Below are 21316 nucleotides of genomic sequence, written 5' to 3'. Positions count from 1 at the left end.
AAAGTTCATGAAAAAAAAAAAAAGCATAGAGAGAGGAAAAGAACAAGGACACCTGGGGCTTCGGCTGCAATTAGAGCAGGAGAGTGCTTGTATCTGGAATCCTTAGATGTCTGATTACTGGTTTTGCTTATGTGTAAATACAAGTTGCTGTGCTAAGCAGAAAATAATTGTAACAGATTCATTTAATCATAACGCAGCAAAGTTTAACTTGTTAGAGCTTCAAACTTGCAGATGAAGCTTTCCCTGGGGCAGCCAGTCTGATTGTAGTTGCCGTAACTGACCTACTTATCAGCTTTTTCAAAAGGTGGCTTAAATGCCTCCCAGGATACAGGAATACACAGAAAACCTAACAGGAGTAACTTTCCATAACTCATGATTCATTTTTAGGGCATTTGGGGGCCATGTATCATATGAGGTAATCTTGTTCATGCTTGCAATTTTCACCTAGACATGAGTCACAAGATTAATTCTTAATAACTCAACTAAGAATTCTTAATAGTGGGGTGACTAGAAGATTTCAAATCCAGAGGTATTTTTTCTGATAGAGTTTGGTTAGGTATATATGAACAAGAGAGCCCACCACCACTTTTGCACTGGTTGGTAACCCAGAAGTCATATCTTCTCTTGGGCCCTTGACGTGTTCCCCTTCTGGTTGGGTTAATGGTGGAGATAAAAGGAAATGACATTGGCTTTTAATGCAAATCGTTATCTCTTCACAGAAGTGAGTCAAGAGTTTGAAGTTGTGTTAGAACTATCCGTTTCTTGATCTGTAGAAGTCACCTAATGATGGTAAAAAGTAAAGTGGTTGGGAAACGACTGTATTTTATGTAAACTTGTAAGACTGGACCTCAGGTTGACAGAGTGAAAGGCTGCTCTTTCAATTGACAAACTCTCAAAGGCACTGGGGGCTGCGGAGTCCCATCTCGAATGGATTCAGGAGGCTGAAATCAACCCCAGGATTAAAACCAAAGTGGCCTTTCTGAAATATCCTGGAAACCAATCGAGATCAATCCTCTATGGTTGATGCAAGTGAGTGAGAGTAAAGAAAGTGAAAAGTTATGAGCAAAAAACAAACTCCTCTTTTCCTGCCCTGGAATTCATATTTCCTTATAGTTCCACAAGCCTGATCACATCATCTAGTTTTTCTCTTTCATTTTTCTTTTCTTTGCTTTTTTTTTATCCTCCCTTTGCCTTCCCTGTTTCCTGTATTTTTTTATTTCCCTCTCACCATCTGCCACCCTCCCTATCATTCCTCCATTCTCTTCTATCTAAAAGTCTTCAGCTTTCACCTAAAACTCAGTGCTAGTTTGTAACTAGAGTCTCTGGTGGACATGTTTCTAGGTCAGGGTTTCTATACATAACCAGATGCTTGTGACTTAAGGATTCTCTATGTTTGCTGTGCCTTTGAGAGACCTTTTATTCTTGGTTCATATACTATGGCCTATCCAGTAATGTTTTATTCTACTTTAAAGTTTTTCTCCAAAACCAGAATATTTATGAGAATCAGTGGAGACCAGAAAAGTGAGGCAAAGATTTGGAGAGGATTCTAATTAACCTCCTTTTGCCTTATTACATTTTCATGGAACAAATCAGGGTCACCTCATCTTTTGGTTCCAAAATCACCAGGTTGGCTTTTCACAGAAGGGCTCAGTTATCTTGGTTCCTTGAATGCTTTCTTAATGGCCCCATTGCCCAATCCTTGCCCTCTTTTCATTGTGACCTTCTGTTTTATATAATGGCTGTTGAGCCTAATTAAAGATTGTATTTTTTCTTCTCATTTCACATCACGGCCTTGGTGAATGTGTTTTATTGTCTCAAATGCTAGCCAGTCTAGAAACAAACATGGCATGCTATTTGAAGTTTTCATTATGGAAGAAGATCCGATGTGGATTTTGGGGAAAGAAATCCTGGTGGGATACTGACTGACCACATCTAGAAGTGAGAGCAGCAGAATTTTGCATCTGGGATTCTTCGGTCATTTCTTACCACAATGCAGAGATCTAAAGCCAGAGTAGTCCATCCTTCTCTATCCTTCCCTGCACATTCATCATCTCCATCTCCAATCAAACCACTGAACAGTTCACCCTATGTGAGGTCTCTCTTCTGTATTTTCCATATCTTCCCAAAACTCGATTTTTCCTTGTGCTGGCTTGTCTGGCCAGTGCAATAGCTTCATATACTGTCTTAGCTTTCTGAAGTACTTTGTAACTGCAATTCAATGGTATGGAGCTATTTTCTCCAGTAGGAGCAGCTGAAGAGGTAAAATGAAATTAACAAAAACCTCAACAATGTCAAACGATGATAGGTTTCTGTATGTACTCCCTCCAAAAGATCCAATATGAAGGAAGAAAGATCAAGCTGCGGTTGTTTTTCTGAGAAAAGCAAAGAGATACACCATATATGTAGGTTGAAATAATAAATCTGTTGAGATTAACCATGTAAGGTTTCTTCTGATCAGCCTGTTGCTGTTTTAAAATATCAATAAATGGCTGCATTGCATAAGAGATGCAGGAAGATAAGAGTGAGAGGGCAGACAGTAGTTTCACTGCCCCACTGCCCCTTCCTAATCTTGACAAATGTCCTTTAAGTGACCTTGATGCGGTTACCACTGTGGTCATTGTCCTCTCTGATGAATTGTTTTTTCTTTTACTTTCAGCTCGGGGACCTGCTTCACAAGTTACAGTTCGTCCTGACATATGTGGCTCCTTGGCAGATGGCTTGGGGTTCTTCGTTTCACGTGTTTGCTCAGCTCTTTGCCATTCCTCGTATCCTTTCTGCTTCTATTTTCACCCTCCAGCTGAGACTCACATTTTACGGAAGCAAGCTTTTCATTGACCACTGGCAATAAAAAGATTGTAAAGTCTTTAAGATTACATTTTAATGGGGACATGAAGAGGCACTTTGGATCCCTTTAGGCCACTCAGCCTTAAAAGATACTTCTTAATTTTGAACTCTTCCTGCTTCCTAATGCATATTCAGGAGTTACTTTTATTTTTTTTCTGGTCCTTCCATTTCCCATGCCCAGATCTGCATTAAGATACCCTGTCTTTTAAATGGAAAGTTACTGCTTAAATGATTGAGTCACCTTGTGCAAAATAGTGCAAATACATTTGCTGTTATTAAACACTGTGAATAGGGTTGATGCATTCAATACATTTTTATCAAGTGTATATTATTTTATAGTATGGTTATCATATTGTGCTTCAGTGATGTTCAGAAACCCAAGATTAGGTACAAACAGCATTTGGAAGACTAACAACTTAAATTATGGTCTTTTAGTGGCTATTAGGCAAGAAGCCTTGGTTTCCATGTGTGTTTTACAATGTTTACATAATAATTTTAATCTACTTCATAACAAATTTTGAGATGCTCCTTCTAAACATCACTTTGACATTGATAGCTAAGTTTTATATATGTACACATGTGGGTAATGGGAAGCGGAGAGAGAAATTGCTTTAAAAATACTCTCGAAGAAAGAGATTAATTAAAATTTGACTCACACCTAAAATATGTCCTCAAAGGTTTTCCTTCCCACTGAATTTAGAGTTTTTAAATCTGTGTGTTTCCCAGGAAACAGGGACCACTGCATCAGAATTCCTGGAGGAACTAATTAAACTAAGTAGATTCCTGGGCCCAGCTCATACTTTGTAAATCAAATTTCACGGACCAGGATCCTGGAGTCTGTCTTTTCACAGGCTTTCTTGGTGATTCTTATGCCATCAGTGTGTGTGAATCACAGTTCTAAACTCTGGCAATCCATCAGGGCTGCTGTTAGCTAACTTGAATGACCACTCAGAGCTCTCTTCCATATGAAATTTACATAAGGCTCATTAAGACAATTCTTAAGGAATCTCTAAGACCTTAACTTGGTGTACAGGAATGCAAACATACTTAGGATAATCCTTGAATAATAATATATTTTATATTTTGAAAAATGATTTCTTCCAGGCTCATAACGTTTTTTTTAAAAAGTTAAGCATACGAAGAGTGGATCTCACAATACACATTGTTCTATGTTCCTATTCTTAGATGTGCATTAATATTTCTAAAGTGTTTCAAGGTCATTTGGCAGAACAAGCTAAGGAAAAATTATATATATATTTGCAAAGCCTGAGCTTGTGCTCCACCCTTTCCCTTTAGCTGCAATCACTTTCTATAAAGCCAATAATTTCAGTTTTCCAAATAGAGTCCTTTAAAACAAAAACAGGTGAAATATTGAGTTGATTTTTAATCTCTTTCTGACATATTTCTAAAGTTTCCTTTTTAGAATTTAAAGCATGTTTATTCAATGAAAATGATTAGATTAACACAAATTTGTTGTTGAGGAGTTGCACCAAGAATTTAAAACTTGAAGTTATAATTCCTGATGTCATAACTTTGGACTTGCATCTGTCTGTAGCATTTCTTGTTGATGTTTATGCCTTGTTAGGTGAGTTCAATATTACTTATTATTCCTTGGAGTTCCACGACTGAATTAAGACTGTTCTGGGAACCATAATTTTCAAATACCTGCCCTATATTCGTGTTGAGGGTTCACACATGAGCACATGGTATTTGGCACTTAATAAGTCCTATAAGAATAAAGACAGCATTAGGATTTATCTCAGCTTGTGCACAGTGAGCATTAAATTTAAATACTTTCACAATGTATAGACTAATTGCCTTACAACATGGAGACATTCGAGATGCAGATTTTACTGGGCATTTGGTGGTTCCGTTTTAGAACACTCAGTGGACCCCCTTTTTTTGTTCGTAAGCCTGGCCCTGTTAGTGATACCCACTTCCACCCCTTCTGCTAAGATACAGAGCCTTCAAATTGACCTCCCTGGAGGCTGGCCACTGACAGAATCTTTACGCTCTCCCCCATACCCATGGACACCCCCTCATCCTTCCTCAGTTGTAAAGGTAGATATTTGTTCCCTGGAGTCCAACATCATGCTGTTCAAACTATAATCAGATAAATAGTTGAAAAACTGGATATACATGCCACCCAGACAAAGCTATTAAGTTATTAAGTGTCAGCCGTGAATCTTGGCTAATTTTGAAATGTTAATTATTTTATCACTCTATTAAGAAGCTGTGGGCTCCATATCAGCATTGAAAAGGGACTAATTTGCTCTGTTTTGGAATTGAATTAGCTTTCAGGCCATCAGGGCACTGTTTGGTAAATTGCTTTTTCTAGTACTAGCATGTTTTCTCCCTCCATAGCCTCTGTTAGCTTCTGAGCTTGTAACCTCCAGGGAAAGATGAGAATATTCACCTTTTTAATATGTGTAGAGACCATGCAAGACCATTGTCTTCTAATAATTAGAAAGACTTAGCCAGATTCTCTATAGTAAACCCAGAGATTGGGAGGGCTGCTTTCTACTTGGTGCATTCTTTTGCACTTCTGATGATTTTTTAAAATCTTTTCATAATTGATGTTTTCTGGCTGGGCACAGTGGCTCACGCCTGTAATCCCAGCACTTTGGGAGGCTGGGGAGGGCAGATCATGAGGTCAGAAGATTGAGACCATCCTGGCTAACATGGTGAAACCTCGTCTCTACTAAAAATACAAAAAAATTAGCAGGACGTGGTGACAGGCGCCTGTCGTCCCAGCTACTCGGGAGGCTAAGGCAGGAGAATCAGCTGAACCTGGGAGGCAGAGGTTGCAGTGAGCCGAGATAGTGCCACTACACTCCAGCCTGGGCGATAGAGCAAGACTTCATCTCTAAAAACAAAAACAAAAACAAAAAACAAACAAAACAAATAATAGATGTTTTCATTTTAAGTGTGCTTTTGAAGGAGTGATCATCTACCCCTTAGGTTAATCTCTCAGCTGTTTCTCTTAGAAAGAAATAAAGTGGGCTTTACGCACCTACTCCTCTTAGTAGCTCTTCTTTCTTGGCACTGTCTTGCCAGTAGTAGTGACAGCCTTTCCTATTTGCCCAGAGTGTGCTGTAATTCTTTACTGATCTTTCCTGAAAAAAAGGTCCTCTTTATTCACTGCCACCCTCCCTCTAACCTATTAAACGTCATTTCCTTTCCTACCACATTGAACTTTATTTTTAGACTAGCACAGTTTCCTCACTTCTTAAATTTTGGATAATTGTTTCTGGCATTTAAAAAATGTACAATGTAATCTCTGGGGAAATTTTAGAATCAAAAACAAGAGCCACATCAGCCCCCCTTTTAATATGTGTAGAGACCATGCAGGACCACTGTCTTCTAAAAATTAGACAGACTTAGCCAGATAATCACATATTAGCACATCTGCCCAGCCCTAGCTCCACTTGGTTTTGTCCTGGTTCCTCTGCAAGCCTCATCACAGCCTCTGTCCCCTGATGTGGGGACTTCTCCCTCTTCCTTTCTTCTCAACACAGCCCCTCAGAAAACTCCACCTCTGACCTCACTCTGCTTTCTAATATTTTTTTCAATACCTTCACTCAATGATATCTTCCGTGCAATTCCCTTTTCTTCCAATGACAAGGAGCATAATAGCTAATATGTTGTGTTTTGTGGCAGAAGTACTTAGATATTTTCAGCTTTCAGAAGAGGAAACTGATGGGTGATAATAGATATTACAGTAGCATATTGTTCTGTAGTTCTCTATTTGAACCTAGGTCAAAATAAAAAGAATTGGATTTAAATTGCAGCACAATAGAGATCTTTTTGATACCTAAACAATTCAACATTGGAATGTATTATTAATGGAGGATGTGACATTTTACTCCTGAAAATCCTTGGGAGTAAATAGTTAAAAAAAAAAAAATCACTCTTGAAGAAAAAAAAATCGTTATTTTTTTGAGACAGGGTCTCACTCTGTTGCCCAGGCTGGAGTGCAGTGGTGCAATTCTAGCTCACTGCAGCCTCAAACTCCTGGGCTCAAGAGATCCTCTCACCTCAGTCTCCTGTGTGGCTGGGACTACAGGTGCGCACCACAATGCCTGGATAATTTTTTTAAATCTAATTTTAAATCTACTAAAATGTATGTGAAAGTGTGGACAGCACAAGACTCACTCCTGTTTTATATCTTACATATAAATGGGGCTATTAGGGAATCCCTACTTCCATCCCCACCCCTTTATCACATTAATTTGTTTAATGTTATGTTAAACCACTTAGAAGTCCGAGTTACTTCTGTATTCTTGATAATGAAATGCAGAGTCTTCCTGTCCGTGCCAAGCATTTCCTTTTTACTCTGTGCCAGAACTTTTTGAACATGGGTTACAGAAATAAGACCCCCTTAGTTCAGCAGTGAGAGAGATACAGCTGTCAACAATTTCCCAGCAGGAAGACCAGCCTTGTAGGAGGTCAGATCAGATCTGTAGTAGAATGATCCAACTCCTAATACCTACCCTAGACCAGGAAGGATGTCCATATTACAGGACCTGGGCAGTCTGACTCTCCACTGACTTCTGCCACCCCCATGGATTCTGGCCAGCAGTTCTCTCTTGCGCTTCCAACCACAGGCCCCACAGAACCTCTGCGCCACAATGATGGTGAGTGATTGGCAGCTGGGAGTCTCCAATGATGGAGTGAGACCTGAAGGGACCAACTTGCTCAGAGAACTGTTGCTTCTGGCTCCTTGCCACTAATCACCAAAGATCTGTTGGATTAAGCCAAAAGCAACAGACATGCTAAGTTTAATATTGAGCAATTACCTCTTTGATCAAGCAAGGTGTGTGATATTAACACATGCCAGTACGTGAGAAACTCATATCAGAATGCCTATAGAAGCAACTTGGCCCACAAAACACTTGCTTCGTGTGCATGTGGTGTTCTTTGCTTAAAAACTAGACATGACTTGAATTGAACCAATGGTGTTCAATATACAGTATCTGTTTATCTGTGTATACATCTACCTAGGTAGATAGATGGATAGATATTTCAAACAGTGGGAAAACATTCTTCAAGAAACAGATGCTACCTTCCCGAACAATTCTATTATTTGTTTTCAAAAAGTATCGTCTAATATTAATTATTTACAAAGCTACTTGATACTTTAGTAAATGTACCCTAGTGTGTTTTGTTCAGCTAATAATCTTAGTAAAGAGAAACTGTTCTTTTCAATCCTTAGATATTAAATCTTTGCCATGAATCAGACTAAGACCACTGAGATTTTTATGAGAATCATTTGGTTTACATGGTGGTAAAATGAGACGTAGCAGGGTACTACTGAAAGTTTTATATTTATAAATCTATACATAGAGAGATTAAGTGTGTGTCCTTTGTTCGTTCTTTGGTGGAAAAAATGGCTTTAGTGAAAACTCATCAAAATTTGAAATGATATTTTAAACATATAGGAATAATAATTTTTTTTGCCTTAACTCAACATTCTCAGATTCTGCCGTGCTTTTCTTTCAGACGATTGCCACGTCAATCTTTTCTACCCCATTGAGCCCATTTCTTGGGAGTGTCATTTTCATCACATCATATGTCAGGCCAGTGAAATTCTGGGAGAAAAACTACAAGTAAGATCCTAAAATCAGTGCTCAATTCCTTTTCTCCAGTGTGCGCTTCAGAAGGCTCCTCTGCCTTCCTCTGTTAGAAGGTCCCTGGCTCCAGGCTTCCCTCGGCTGTGGGGCCAGGCCAAACCTGTCTCTCTTGATGGCTTCTTCAGTTCAGTGACTCAGCTCTTGGGTCTCAGGGATCTGGAAAGAACATGACTGATTTCAAATTAGCCAACGAATGCTAGTCCGGGTTTCACCAGTTGTGAAGGAAAAGAGTTACCACTGCCAAATTTTTGTATGTGACCTAGGGGAAGGTTGTTTAACAAGCCATTGGTAATGTCCTTTGATATGCCAAGATGGTCCCTGGATGGCATCTTTTTTTCCTGTCTGTAGCATCCCTTCTATGAGCATTCTAAATAGACAGTCTTGTACAAGTGGGCAGCCATCACGGCTGTATGGAAAAGAGATCACCAGTTTTTCTGGATGCCATAAAACTTGGGGCCACTATTTGGACCTGTCATAAATTTCCTTAAGCAATTGGTGATTGACGAAGTAGGAGTGTTATTCTTACGGGAAGGTGAGAAGAGAGAATTAATGGTTCACCAAGTAATCCTAAAGACCTCTTAATGATTTGTGGGGGAAGGTCTTGAGAATAGCTATCAGGGAAGGAAAGCGTGTGTACCCGGCAGTCTTCAGCTGGGACAGAGAACTCTGGATTGCTCCATGTGTTGCAGCAGGTCTTCCATTTCAATCTCCTCTGCCCTAATTTATTAACCATACTTGTGCTATTTATTACTTTTAAACCCTAATCCTTTTTCCATAATTTATTCACATTTTGCAGAGTGCTAGCATTTTACAATGTGTCTTTTATGTCTCACAGAAGCCATCATTAAGTTAGACCCATGGTTTCACGCTTCTCCTGAGAGATGGTTTATAAAATGTGCATCCTTCTGGCACAGGTGTGTGACTTAGGGATTAGAACACAGCCTGCCTGAGTTCACACCTCATCTCTCCCACTTAACATTGATCATTTCAGGCCTCCTTTTCCTCATCTGTAAAATGGAAGTGAAATCATAGGACCTACTTCATAGACTTGTGAAAAGAAAATGAATTAACATACATAAAACACCAAGACCAGGAGCTGCCACAAAGTAAGCACCACGTGAGCCTGGGCTAAGATGATTATTCTCTGACTGCTCCGCAGGGAAGTTCCTGTCCCAGCCTGACCCATTGCTAGTAGGTGTTTACCATGACTCGGGGGGATCTCCTTCGGACAGTCTCACGTTTAGGGGTGCCCTGGTGAAAACTAATCAAACCAGTGAGTCCTACTCACGGGTGGAAGGAGGAGTGGAAGGAGGTCCCTCAGGTTTCTGGCAGATTTCTTGTCTTCTAAGGGAGGTAGATTTTGCAATAAAAGTAAAGTTGTCTTGAAATTCACATAACAAGGCTGCTCATTTGCATTTGTCTAAAGAAACATGCATATGTACAGAGCCAGAGAGTAAAAGAAAACTACCACAGTTGGCTTCTCTTTAAGCTTTTTTAGGAGGAAACAATTTGGGAGACCTTTTTGGCGTTCTGAAAGTCACGCTTCTGGAAAGCGCAAATACTTGTAAATAAGAGGAGGGGCATTTTCTCATGCTTTCACCTAAACAGGGAAGGAAAATACAACATATTTAAAACTTGGTACTGAGTACAAAAGGTTTCTTTTTGCCTCCTATTCTCAGATAGGGAATCAGTCTTTCTGGCATGGGAATATTCAATAGAAGTAAAACACCTCTCAGTTGAGTCGGAAAGGATATTAAGTGGAAAGGGGAATCTTTGTGCAGAGATGACATTGGAGGGAGGCATTCTAATACCTGCACAAAAGGAGTTAGGTGTTTGGTTATTTAGTCTCCTCACTTCCCAAATTCAGCCATCCTTTTTGAGTGAGATGTTTGGGTGAGATGTCTGAATTGTCAGTTTATGTGGGTTACTCAAACGTGTGGGTTTCTAGAGCAAGATTTATGTTTATTCAGCCCCACAAAGAACTGTTTCTGCAGCGTTTATTCTTCTCATCAGTAAATAACACAGATATTAGCACTAGGCTCCCTGTATATGTGTGGGGGGTGTCTGCCTCTGGATGCCCTTCTCATGGGTTGGAAGAGGGCTTCAGGGTCTAAGGGGATGTACAAGGATACCTGCCCTTTCCTAGATCTTTCCGAAAGAGCCAAGTGGAAGGAAATTTTCAATTCCACTGCAGGAGGGAGTTCTTGGTGCCAAACCCAGTCTGCTGAAGGTCTATTGTTGCCTTTTGTGAAACAAAAGGCCCGTCTGCTGAAAAGATCAGTGGAGGGAAATCACGACAGTAGAGTGGTGGGTACCAGGAAAGGAAATGACAGGAAATCTCATGTGGATCATTACAAACACTCTGGAAATCTCATTCTATCTGTTTAAAACGTTTTTTTAGTTTCAAATCCTAATCAATGAGTTTTAGTGCTCTGACTGGAGAGTTTCTATGTGACCGTTCTAATTACCATCTTTTGAGTCTGATACAAAGGACCAGTCAGGTAACGTCATTTATCCTGTTTAATGTTGTACTAGTTGTTCTATCACTTTAAAAGGGATGCCTGAAAAGATATTCTCATCTGGAGCTTTAGTGAGCACATTTACCACCATGAACTGCCGCCACCAGCCTGGGTGTGTGTGCTGGAGGCCACCTAGCAGTCCCCTTTCCTGGCTTCCTCTTTCTTTTCACCCCTGCTCCCTCACTTTCCAGTCTCTTGGCACAGATCTTTTAAAGCTGACTTGTGTTTGTGCAGGTCTCTAATGAGACCTGCAGTGTACCAAAACAATTTTAATACTTCAAGGAAGTGGTAAATAAATCACCAGTGACCTGATAATCACAGCTAGTCCCTTTTCTCCCTGAACTGGCCTGTCCTGAAACCTGCAGACCTCCTGTTCCCTGATGCTGTGCCTCACTAGGGTGTGTGACAAATGTGTCCCCTGTCTGCCTTTTTACCCTAGCCTCCTAACTAACCTGCTTGCTACTCTCTGCCCACACATAGCTCTAGGATAGCTGTCCTAAAACACAGCTCTCAGCATGTCACTCTTCTCCTCAAAAGCCTGCAGTTGCTCATTGTGCCTGAGGGACAAGGAGAAATGCCATGTAGACCAGCGCTGTCCAATAGGAAGTTCTGGATGATGGAAATGTTCTATGTCTGTGCTCTCCAATATGGCAGGTACGAGCCACATAGGGCTACCAAGCACTTGAAATGGGGCTAGTCTGACGGAGGAACTGAATTTTATTTTATTATTATTATTATTATTATTTGAGACAGAGTCTCGTTCTGTTGCCCAGGCTGGAGTGCAGTGGTGTGGTCTCCGCTCACTGCAAGCTCCACCTCCCGGGTTCATGCCGTTCTCCTGCCTCAGCCTCCCGAGTAGCTGGGACTACAGGGGCCTGCCACCTCGCCCTACTTATTTATTTATTTATTTATTTATTTATTGCATTTTTAGTAGAGACGGGGTTTCACCATGTTAGCCAGGATGGTCTCGATCTCTTGACCTTGTGATCTACCCGGCTTGGCCTCCCAAAGTGCTGGGATTACGGGCGTGAGCCACCGCACCTGGCCGCAACTGAAGTTTAAATTACATTTACTTTTAACTCACTTAAATTTAAATAGCCACCTGTGATGAGAGGCTACCATATTGGAAAGCACAGATATAGACCCTTCTTTCTCGAACTTTCCAGCCCATCTCCCACAACACTTTCCCACACATCATATACTGTGAATTTCCATTCCGAATCTCTCCTTGGATCATACCCCTCATATAGAATGACCTTCCCTCCCTCAACCTCTTCATCTCCTGTTCACACCTAGTTGGCAAAACGCAACTTAAATGGCAACTCTGCCATGAAGTTGCCCTGATCACCCCAATTAAAAATTGTCTTTCCTTTCCTAAATTCCTCTAACAGTTTGCCTTTATGTTCTTGTTATCTATTACTCAATAACAAATATCTGTAAACCTTAGTTTTTGTCTTAAAACAACAGGAAACAATTTGTCATATCTCATGGCTTCTATGGGTCAGGAATTTGGGAAGAGCTGGGCTGAGTGGTTGTGGTTTGGGGACCCTTATGAAGGTGGTGACTGGGACTGAAATAGGGAATTGGAACTGCTGGGGACTAACTGGACATCTTTCTCTCTTTTTGTGTAGTCTCAGAACCTCTCCGTGTAATCTCTGGGTGAGTAAGGGGTTTGACTTCCTGAGAGCATGGTGGCCTCAGGGCTTCAGCAAAAGTTTTCTAGTGAGTAAGGTATTAATAAAAGTTACATTGATTTTTCTGGCCTAATCAATTCTCTCCCATTCTATTTTCTACAAGTAAGTCACTCACCCACCCAGATTCAAAGAAAGGAGAATTATGTTCTGCCTCTTGGTGGATATATGGTAAGGTTCAAGAGTGGTTTGCAGGATGGAGAGGTACTGTAGCAGTCATGTTTAGAAAAACAAATTTGCTACTATGGCCATCAGTAAATTCTACCCAAGATTGGTGTAGTCTATATATACCTTCAATTCTGAACTTGTTTAGTTTTCATTTTTGTATGCCTAATGGGGCCCTGCAAAAAGTAGGTGTTCTGTACATTTTTCCTTTTTTTGAGACGGCGTCTCACTCTGTCCCCCAGGCTGCAGTACAGTGGTGCGATCTTGGCTCACTGCAACCTCCCTCTGCCTCCTGGGTTCAAGTGATTCTTCTACCTCAGCTTCCCGAGTAGCTGGAATGACAGGGACCTGCCACCACGCCTGCCTAATTTTTGTATTTTTAGTAGAGATGGGGTTTCACTGTGTTGTTCAGGCTGGTCTCGAACTCCTGATCTTGTGATCCACCATCCTCAGCCTCCCAAAATGCTGAGATTACAGGCATGAGCCACCGTGCCTGGCCTGTAAGTATTTCTTAAGTGAATTAAGTCCGACAATATTATGTCAGAGGAAATAGAAATCCTAATCTGGCTTCACATTTGCGGAGGCGAGAACACTCACTGCTAGACTGAGGTGGTCTTGACTACTAACAAGGTCTTTAAAATCTGTCTTGATGAGCTCTACCTGGTGTCTTTATTTTAATTCCATGCAACAATAGCAAATACAGTATATAATAGTGCTTTGTGTTTATACATCCCCCTAATGTCAGAGGATTCTAGAAAGCTGTAGAAACACATTCTGATATTATGATTTATCATCCTGCTCTTTGTATATAAACAGTCACTAAATAATCAAACTTTGTCATTAACATGAAACAAATGTTTAGGCCAGAAATTACATGACACATGTGCCCAGTTATCTCAGCAAACATCTTTGTTCTAAAGGAGTTGACTATTTTCAGCTTTCTAAAATAATGAAAACTCCCATTAACAGGGATTTTGTTTTGATATGTCAAAAACCCTCTATAAAATGTAAAATACATTAGACCTACAACGCTAGATGAAAGGGAAATAAAGCTTTCATGTTGGTTACATTTCTAGAATTCTATCCAGATTGGTTTTAAAATGTTACATTGTTCTGGGTGTTATCCTTTACGGCAAATGTGTATTAAGCATCATCTATGCGAGTGTACTGTGCTAGGCTTTACCTAGCAGGAATCACTCTGTGACTGGTCTGTAAAAGTATCAACCCTGCATCTGTATCCTTGGACCTGCCTTTCTCAGCAAGAAGATAATTGATTCTACTTAATCCTCAGCTCTTAACTGAGGCAGCGGTAGAACATCAGAAAGCATGAGCTTTGTGGTCGGTCCAACCACAATTAAAATCCCAGTGCATATGCTTGGTTAGGTGTTTGGGATGTTACTTTGTCTGTGAGCCTCAGTTAACTCATCTGTAAAATGAGATGATTACTCCTCAGACGTCATACACACCAAATGAGACATGGTTCGCTTTGGTAAATGTGTACGTCATTTCTGTGTACAACATACCTATCCTTATTCCTGACCCCATTTCATTTTCCTTTCCTAAATTTCTATCTTTTCTCATTCAGCTTTTAATCTAGTTGTAACTAGACATATATTATGCATCCCTGCAATCTACCTGAGTCCTTTCTGAAATGGCAGAACGCAATCAAATCAACAGGGGAATCGACACATCATATAGATCGTGTACCATCACATCCACAGCCAGCCTGCTGTGAGAGGCCCTATAAATATTATTTTTCCCTTCAGGCACCATGTTTATTTTGATACCTCGGCCAGTCACTGAGCCCCAGTTCTGTTCTTCAAGCCTCACAGCCGCCTTTACGGAATAATAGGCTCTCTAAGTCCCACGGTTTTGTGTTTTATCTAACAACAAAATAAATGATAAAAATATTTTACCTAGTCTTGGTGAGCTCTCATGAATCTCACTGTGTTGTTTTCCATCTCCTTGTTGGTTTGTAATATAGACATGAGTGTAGCACGGACCCTTAGGAATTACGGTATCCCCTCTGTGCTCTGGACCATCCAGCTTCTTCTCGGTGCTGGTGGAGCAGATCTTGTGCCTTGCTAGGCAGCCCTTGTGAGTGCTGTTACAGCTGTGGGCTCTTCATTGAGTTGAATCTGCTCCTTGTGATAGCACCTGGATACCCCTGCTGATGCAGCATCAAGATGCTGATTCCTACACCTGCTGCTCTTTACCGGTTTGGAGGCAGCTGTCCTTCCTTTGCCACCCTCTTTTTCAGGCTAAATGGTACAAACTATTCCTTGTGTGAAATGGTCTAGACCTTGGAAATCCTAGTCAGCCTCCTCTAGATGTTCAGTGAGTTTTCCCCAACCCTCCCCACCTTCACCTTGCTCCAGAGGTCATCTAATTGGTTCTCAGTAGAAGGACCTGTTACTTCGGCAACCCAGGTGTCCTGCTCTCATTTATGCCTCTTAAAATCTAAAATGTCTCATTATTTCACAAAACATTTGCTGAGCTGACCCTTCATCATCCCGGTCTTATGTGTGAGTGTGGTTTACTGAAACAGGAAGTTTACGTTTTCGCTATCAACTCTCATCTTATTGGTTTTAACTCACCATTCCAGCCCATAGAGGTCAGTTTCATTCATGTCATCTTTCACCCCTCCAGCCCCCTCAGTTTGGCAGCAGATGGGATTATCTGTCACTGTCTGGAGCTTCATTCATTATTTGTTAATGACGGTGCACAGGATGGAGCCAGGGATGCCTGGCTTGATCAGGCAAAGAAAGAAAGAAATCCTCAACTTCACAGTTTGTTTTTTAACTTTTTCCAAATGAATATTGCCGACTGCTTTCTACCCACTAAGCTGTTTTAAAGGTGACTTGTAAGATCTTTGCAAAGCATTGAGCTTCTCAAAAGATAATTTTTTTTCTTAAGTACAAAGCAGGTGGCTTATTCTGGCTTATGGGTTAATAGTACAATGCAACCCTGTAATTAAAAGCTGTTCTTCCTTTAAAGTTATGCCAGAGAGGGATTTACATATATCTACTTGTAGTTAAGTTACCCCATAATTTATTTGGATACATTTACAAGGTGCCTGCATATACCATGACAAGGAACGCAGCACATTTTTATTTGTCCAATGCCCTTGTTTTAGTTACTGCTGAGATAAATGTCATGACTCTCCTTTATCAGGAATCCGAAGTCTATTAGAGCTTTCAGACCCATACTTAGGAGTAAGTTGGGCCCTGGATCTATTCTTAATGGTAATAATAACAGTAGTAGGAGCGGAGCAGCAGTAGTAGCAGTAACAATGGCGATCCTCATCTTCTTGTATTTATTGAACATCTGCTCGTCTTCTCTAGTATATTCATTCCAGTCCTAACATTCACTCTGGAAGCAGAGTTTCATTTTTCTCATTTGACAGATCAGAAAAAAGAAACTCAAGGAAGTTAAAAAACTTGCCCAAGGTCACAGAACAAGTGAGCAGCTGAGCCAGGATATTAACCCAGGGCTGATCTTATTTCAAGCCCAGAACACGCTTTCCATTATATCCTGAAGCCTCAGAGGACACACACACACACACGCACGCACACACACAAACACACAGAGAATGCCAGTTGATGCATTTGCCCATGAGAGCCTTAAAACACACCATCACCAGAGCCCTGTGTGGCCCGAAAGACCTATCTGGAAAGGAAAGCAACTGCAGCTCTGAGCCCCGAGGCATTTGCTCAGAGTGGCAGGACAGGTCAGAACCACTGCAGGTCAGAAGCAATGCGGCTCGTCAAGACCACCCTTAGAATCATTAGGCTGAGCTTTGAGCTTTCATAGTCATCACTGGACCACAAAACATTCATAGCTCAAGAGAATGGAGTGCCCGTCTTCAGGCTGCAAGAAAGCGTGGTGAGTGGCCACTTTGCAAGTCATCAGCTTGCAGGTTTCTCTTTTCCTTTTCCTCAAGAGAGCCTTCCTGATGCTTTCCCATGGCGCCGGCCTGGTTCCTAGCAGCTCCAGATGCTAAGCAGGGATGCGTAAGAACAGGAATGAAGCCTCAGTGACCCTCATGGACAACAAGTGACCATCTGAGATTCTGAATACAGTCTCAGGCCCAGAAAGGGGTCGAGCTAATTAATACAGATGCAACTTTTTATTTATTTATTTTATTTTTGAAGTGGAGTCTCGCTCTGTCACCCAGGCTGGAGTGCAGTGGCGTGATCTCGGCTCACTACAACCTCCGCCTCCCAGGTTCAAGCAATTCTCTGCCTCAGCCTCCCAAATAGCTGGGATTATAGGCACCCGCCACCACGCCCGGCTGATTTTTGTATTTTTAATAGAGACTGGGTTTCATCATCTTGACCAGGCTGGTCTTGAACTCCTGACCTCATGATCCACCTGCCTTGGCCTCCCAAAGTGCTGGAATTACAGGCATGAGCCACCGCACCTGGCCCAGATGAGGTGGCTTTTTAAATGGGTGATTTGAGAAATCCCTGTTTGAGGCTACAACCTGCCCTTGATTTTCTAGGGTGTTAAATAACTTCACACATCTGGGAAAGGAATTTTCAAATGCTCTCATTTTAACTGGGAGCTAACGGAGTCTTCAGGAATCTTCCTCCCCAGGCAGAACTCAGAGTTGTCCAGATGGATACAGAAATGAAAGTTTTGGGAAATATAAAAATGCATGAGAGTCACTTTGAGGATTGCAGTGGACTCAATGTTTGTGTCCCTTCTCCCCTAGATTGAAATGCTAACCCACAATGCAATGGTATTAGGAGGTGGGGCCTGCAGGAGGTGATTAGGTCATCAGAGTGAAGCTCTTTTGCATGGAATTAGTGCCCTCATAAAAGGGACCTCAGAGAGCTCTCTAACCCCTTTTTCCTCCACGGGAGGATACTGTGAGAATTTGGCATTCTGCAACCTAGAAGAGGCCCTTAGTAGAACCTGAGCATGCTGACACTCATCTCAGACGTCCAGCCTCCAGAACCGTGAGCAACATATTTCTGTTGTTTATAAGCCACCTGGTTTATGGTATTTTTTAATAGCAGCCTGAAGTGACTAAGATGAGTTGCGTGTGTGTGTGTGTGTGTGTGTATGGATGAAAATGACTTGTTTCAGCATTAACATGGTTTAGCTACTACATGACCGTGTTTGGGGAGATGGCAGGTACTGGGATTGACAGGTTACGGCCCAAGTAGGAATATGGACCAACTCTTGAACTTTCCAAAAGAAATAGAAATAAGGAGAAACCAGCCCCCAAAAAAATCATAGTTACGTATGATAACATAGAAATGTCAAGACGGACTGAGGTACTGGAAAAGAGATCGAAGTTTAAAGTCAGCAAATCTCACCCAACTGACTGGGGACATATGGGCCAAACCTGGGAACTGACAGCAGGGTAGTGCCTGCCTCCTATTTCATTTCACTCCGGGAAGACTTACATTAGGGCACAGGCAAGTGGGAAACAAACAAGCGCGTGAGATTATGGCCAAGAGGGCCAAAGCCAGAGAAAGGAAAAGTGTGAAGCCTGGCGTCCCAGAGGTCTATTGTTCTTGTCTAGCCAGAGTGAGTTCTGGGACTTTAGGGTGTCCTAAAGTATCCTAAGGTGTCCCTTCCTTCCCACCGGACTTGGTGGCATGAGGAGCCTATTGCTGTTAGCAGTCCTTTGGCACCACAAAGCAAGAACTGTCCTGAGGACACAGCAAACACAAAGGAAGGCTGGGCGGAGGGACACAGAGGATGATGACACTCCCCTATCTCCAAAGTCCACCGAGGCCTAAAAGGACCTTTGAGCTTCATGAGCCACTGAATTCTGTATTTGGCTTAAGCCATTTTGAGTTGAGTTTTCTGTCACTTGAAATCGAAAGACTCCTAATAAAAGCAAGTGGTGGCTTTTATCAAAGGAATCCTTCTCTCTTACCTTTTACTTTTATTTTATTTTATTTTATTTTTGAGATGGACTTTCACTCTGTCACCTGGGTTGGAGTGTAATGGCATGATCTCAGCTCATTGCAACCTCCTCCTCCCGACTTCAAGCAATACTCCTGCCTCAGCCTCCTGAGTCGCTGGGATTACAGGTGCCCGCCACCACACCCAGCTAATTGTTTGTATTTTTAGTAGAGAGGGGGGTTTCACTCTGTTGGCCAGGCTGGTCTCGAACTCCTGACCTCGTGATCCACTCGCCTCAGTCTCCCAAAGTGCTGAGATTACAGGTGTGAGCCACCACGCCTGGCCACCTTTTACTTTTAGGGAGTGATGGCACAAAAGCATACCGTTATTGCCATAATTCTGTGTCACTAACTAGTCTAGAATGCCAGAGAAGGTGCTGGCATCCATCCCCTATTGTACCTCCAGGGCTGAGTGGCAGACAAAAGAACTTTAAGCTCCCCTAGCTCAATCACCAATGTGCCCTGTAACTTAGGCTGGTCCTTCCACTTCCCTTCTCTGCCTCAGATTTCCTCACCTGGAATTTGTGTCTGAATGCTCTTACTTCTGAGAAGCCAAACTATGAACTTGACTCCATCCCACTATTTTGCTGACGGATGGGAAAACTCCTACATGTAAGGTTTGACACTTGAGGTATGGAAATGAGCTATTATACACATATATTCCAGAAAGCTGATGCTTTTGAGGAATTCCAGTATGTTGAATTTCTCAAACAGCATTACTTTGAGCTTATTACACATTGTGCTGTGGTGCATAGTTTTACTCAGGGTCCTGTTAGTTTTTGCTGAGCAGTTAAAGTATTTGAAAAGTGCAGAATAGTGTAGCAGACCATGCGACTGCAGGGAGGCGTCGAACATGCCCAGCTGCTTCCCAGCTGTCCGGTGCTGCTGAGGCTTCAAGGTCACCCAGGAGCGAGGCTTTGTGTGTGATTCAGGTTGATGGATGGTTGCAGGGAGTGTAAGCCTTGTACAGCAGGAGGGCAGAGCCCTGTTCTGAATCACTATAGCAAGTGAGAGGAGGATCCTTAGCTCGTCCAGCTTTTAGGGAAGTGTTAGAGCTGGGACTGATTTATTCTAAACAAAGGAAGGCAGGACATATGCAGCTTTTAAATTTACATTGTCTTAAACTCTTTTACTATGTGCCTCAAATAAATGTGATGCGGGAGATTTCTTAGGCAGAGTTGAAGCATCTGGACAGTGAGGGTTTACTCCCCAAGGCCAAGAATCCTGAGCACTTCTAATTAAAACGTCTTCCCTGAGATCGGCCAGTATGCCAAGTGACTGTCAGAGGCCACTCCACGGTATGTTCTCATTCTGTGTTATAACAGCAGACCACTGTAGGTACCAGGAGGCTTTTGCATTTGAGGCTCTGTGAGACTCATTCTGTAGGATTCTGATAATCATGTGCTTGTTTAATCTTGTTACTCTGAGAATGTTTCTAAGACTGACTCTAATCCTACTTTATTGAAAGCAAAGACCTTGCCCAGGCCTTACATAGAGTTGCTGCTTCTTGGTACACAGTGCTCTTGATTCATGAGTGGAATTAATATATAATGTGAACATACAAAACCATTCTCTTATTTTTCTTGTCACTTTGGAGGCATTCTGTCATCATCTCCACTCCATAGGGCTTACAGTGCTCTTTCATATGTGGATTGCTGTATTGGCTCTCCCTATAAACTCAACTAAATACCCTTTCATGATTTTTTAAATGAAAGTGACCGGTAATGTCAAAATAATTATATACACGAGAATTAGAAAAAAATTACCCAATAAAAATAAGGGCAATTTAATATATTATATTTCTTTTTATATTTTGTAATATCTTAGGGTGCTTTCTAAATTGATTATTGGTTCTACAGGTTGTGTAGTTGGAGCTTGTTTGCCTGTAGTCAGGGAAGACTTTGTGAGAGAGGCATGGGACAGATTTGGGAGAAAGGAAGGAAAGAGAGTTCTTAGTAGATGTTAAAGAAAATTGTTTGGGTAGGAAAAGTTTCAAAAAGCCTAATTTTAGGAGTAGTGCAGAATAATAGAGCACTCACTTGATAGTTAACGTTATCACTGATAAACAGGACCCAGTGGGGAAGATTTCTGAGGGTGTTTTTCACAGTTTTCCAAGAGCCTATTTTAGGAAAACACGGGTGAGGGTTGAGGAGAAATGAGTGAACTCATTTTCTGTCGAATTTTGTCCCTGTGCTCCTAGAGTCAAGATTTGACACAATCTATTTTAGTATTTGAAAAATCTAATTTAAAAACAAATGTCAAATATTGTCAGAATAAAAAATACTATTCCTCCCCCACCCCTTAAAATAAAATCTATACCCAGATGTACTGATGCAGTGACATCAAAACTATTTCCTATTCATTCTTTGTCACTTATCCTTCACTTGGGTGACTGGTCTGTTACAAGGCTAAAGTGACTACCTGTTTAGTTTTGCAGTAGGCAGTCATAGATGCAGCTCTGTGTTTGAATTTCCTACCGAAAGCCCTATGTTATGTTTATTTGCTATTTTAGACATTCAGAAAACTGGAGGTCAGAAGAA

General features: G+C 41.5%; 1 protein-coding gene across 1 annotated transcript in view; it reads left to right on the top strand.

The window, feature by feature from the left end:
• PCNXL2 (pecanex-like 2 (Drosophila)) overlaps positions 1–21316 on the top strand; it is a 320055-nt gene that overhangs the window by 189310 nt on the left and 109429 nt on the right. Inside the window, 2 exon segments of the mRNA XM_011935752.1 lie at positions 2657–2765; positions 8324–8453. Of these exon segments, the coding sequence (XP_011791142.1) occupies positions 2657–2765; positions 8324–8453 (239 nt within the window).

This window comes from Colobus angolensis, unplaced genomic scaffold, assembly GCF_000951035.1.
Source record: "Colobus angolensis palliatus isolate OR3802 unplaced genomic scaffold, Cang.pa_1.0 Scaffold148, whole genome shotgun sequence".
NCBI lineage: Eukaryota > Metazoa > Chordata > Mammalia > Primates > Cercopithecidae > Colobus > Colobus angolensis.
Note: the sequence above shows the minus strand (reverse complement) of the source record. Positions and strands in the feature narration are given on the sequence as shown.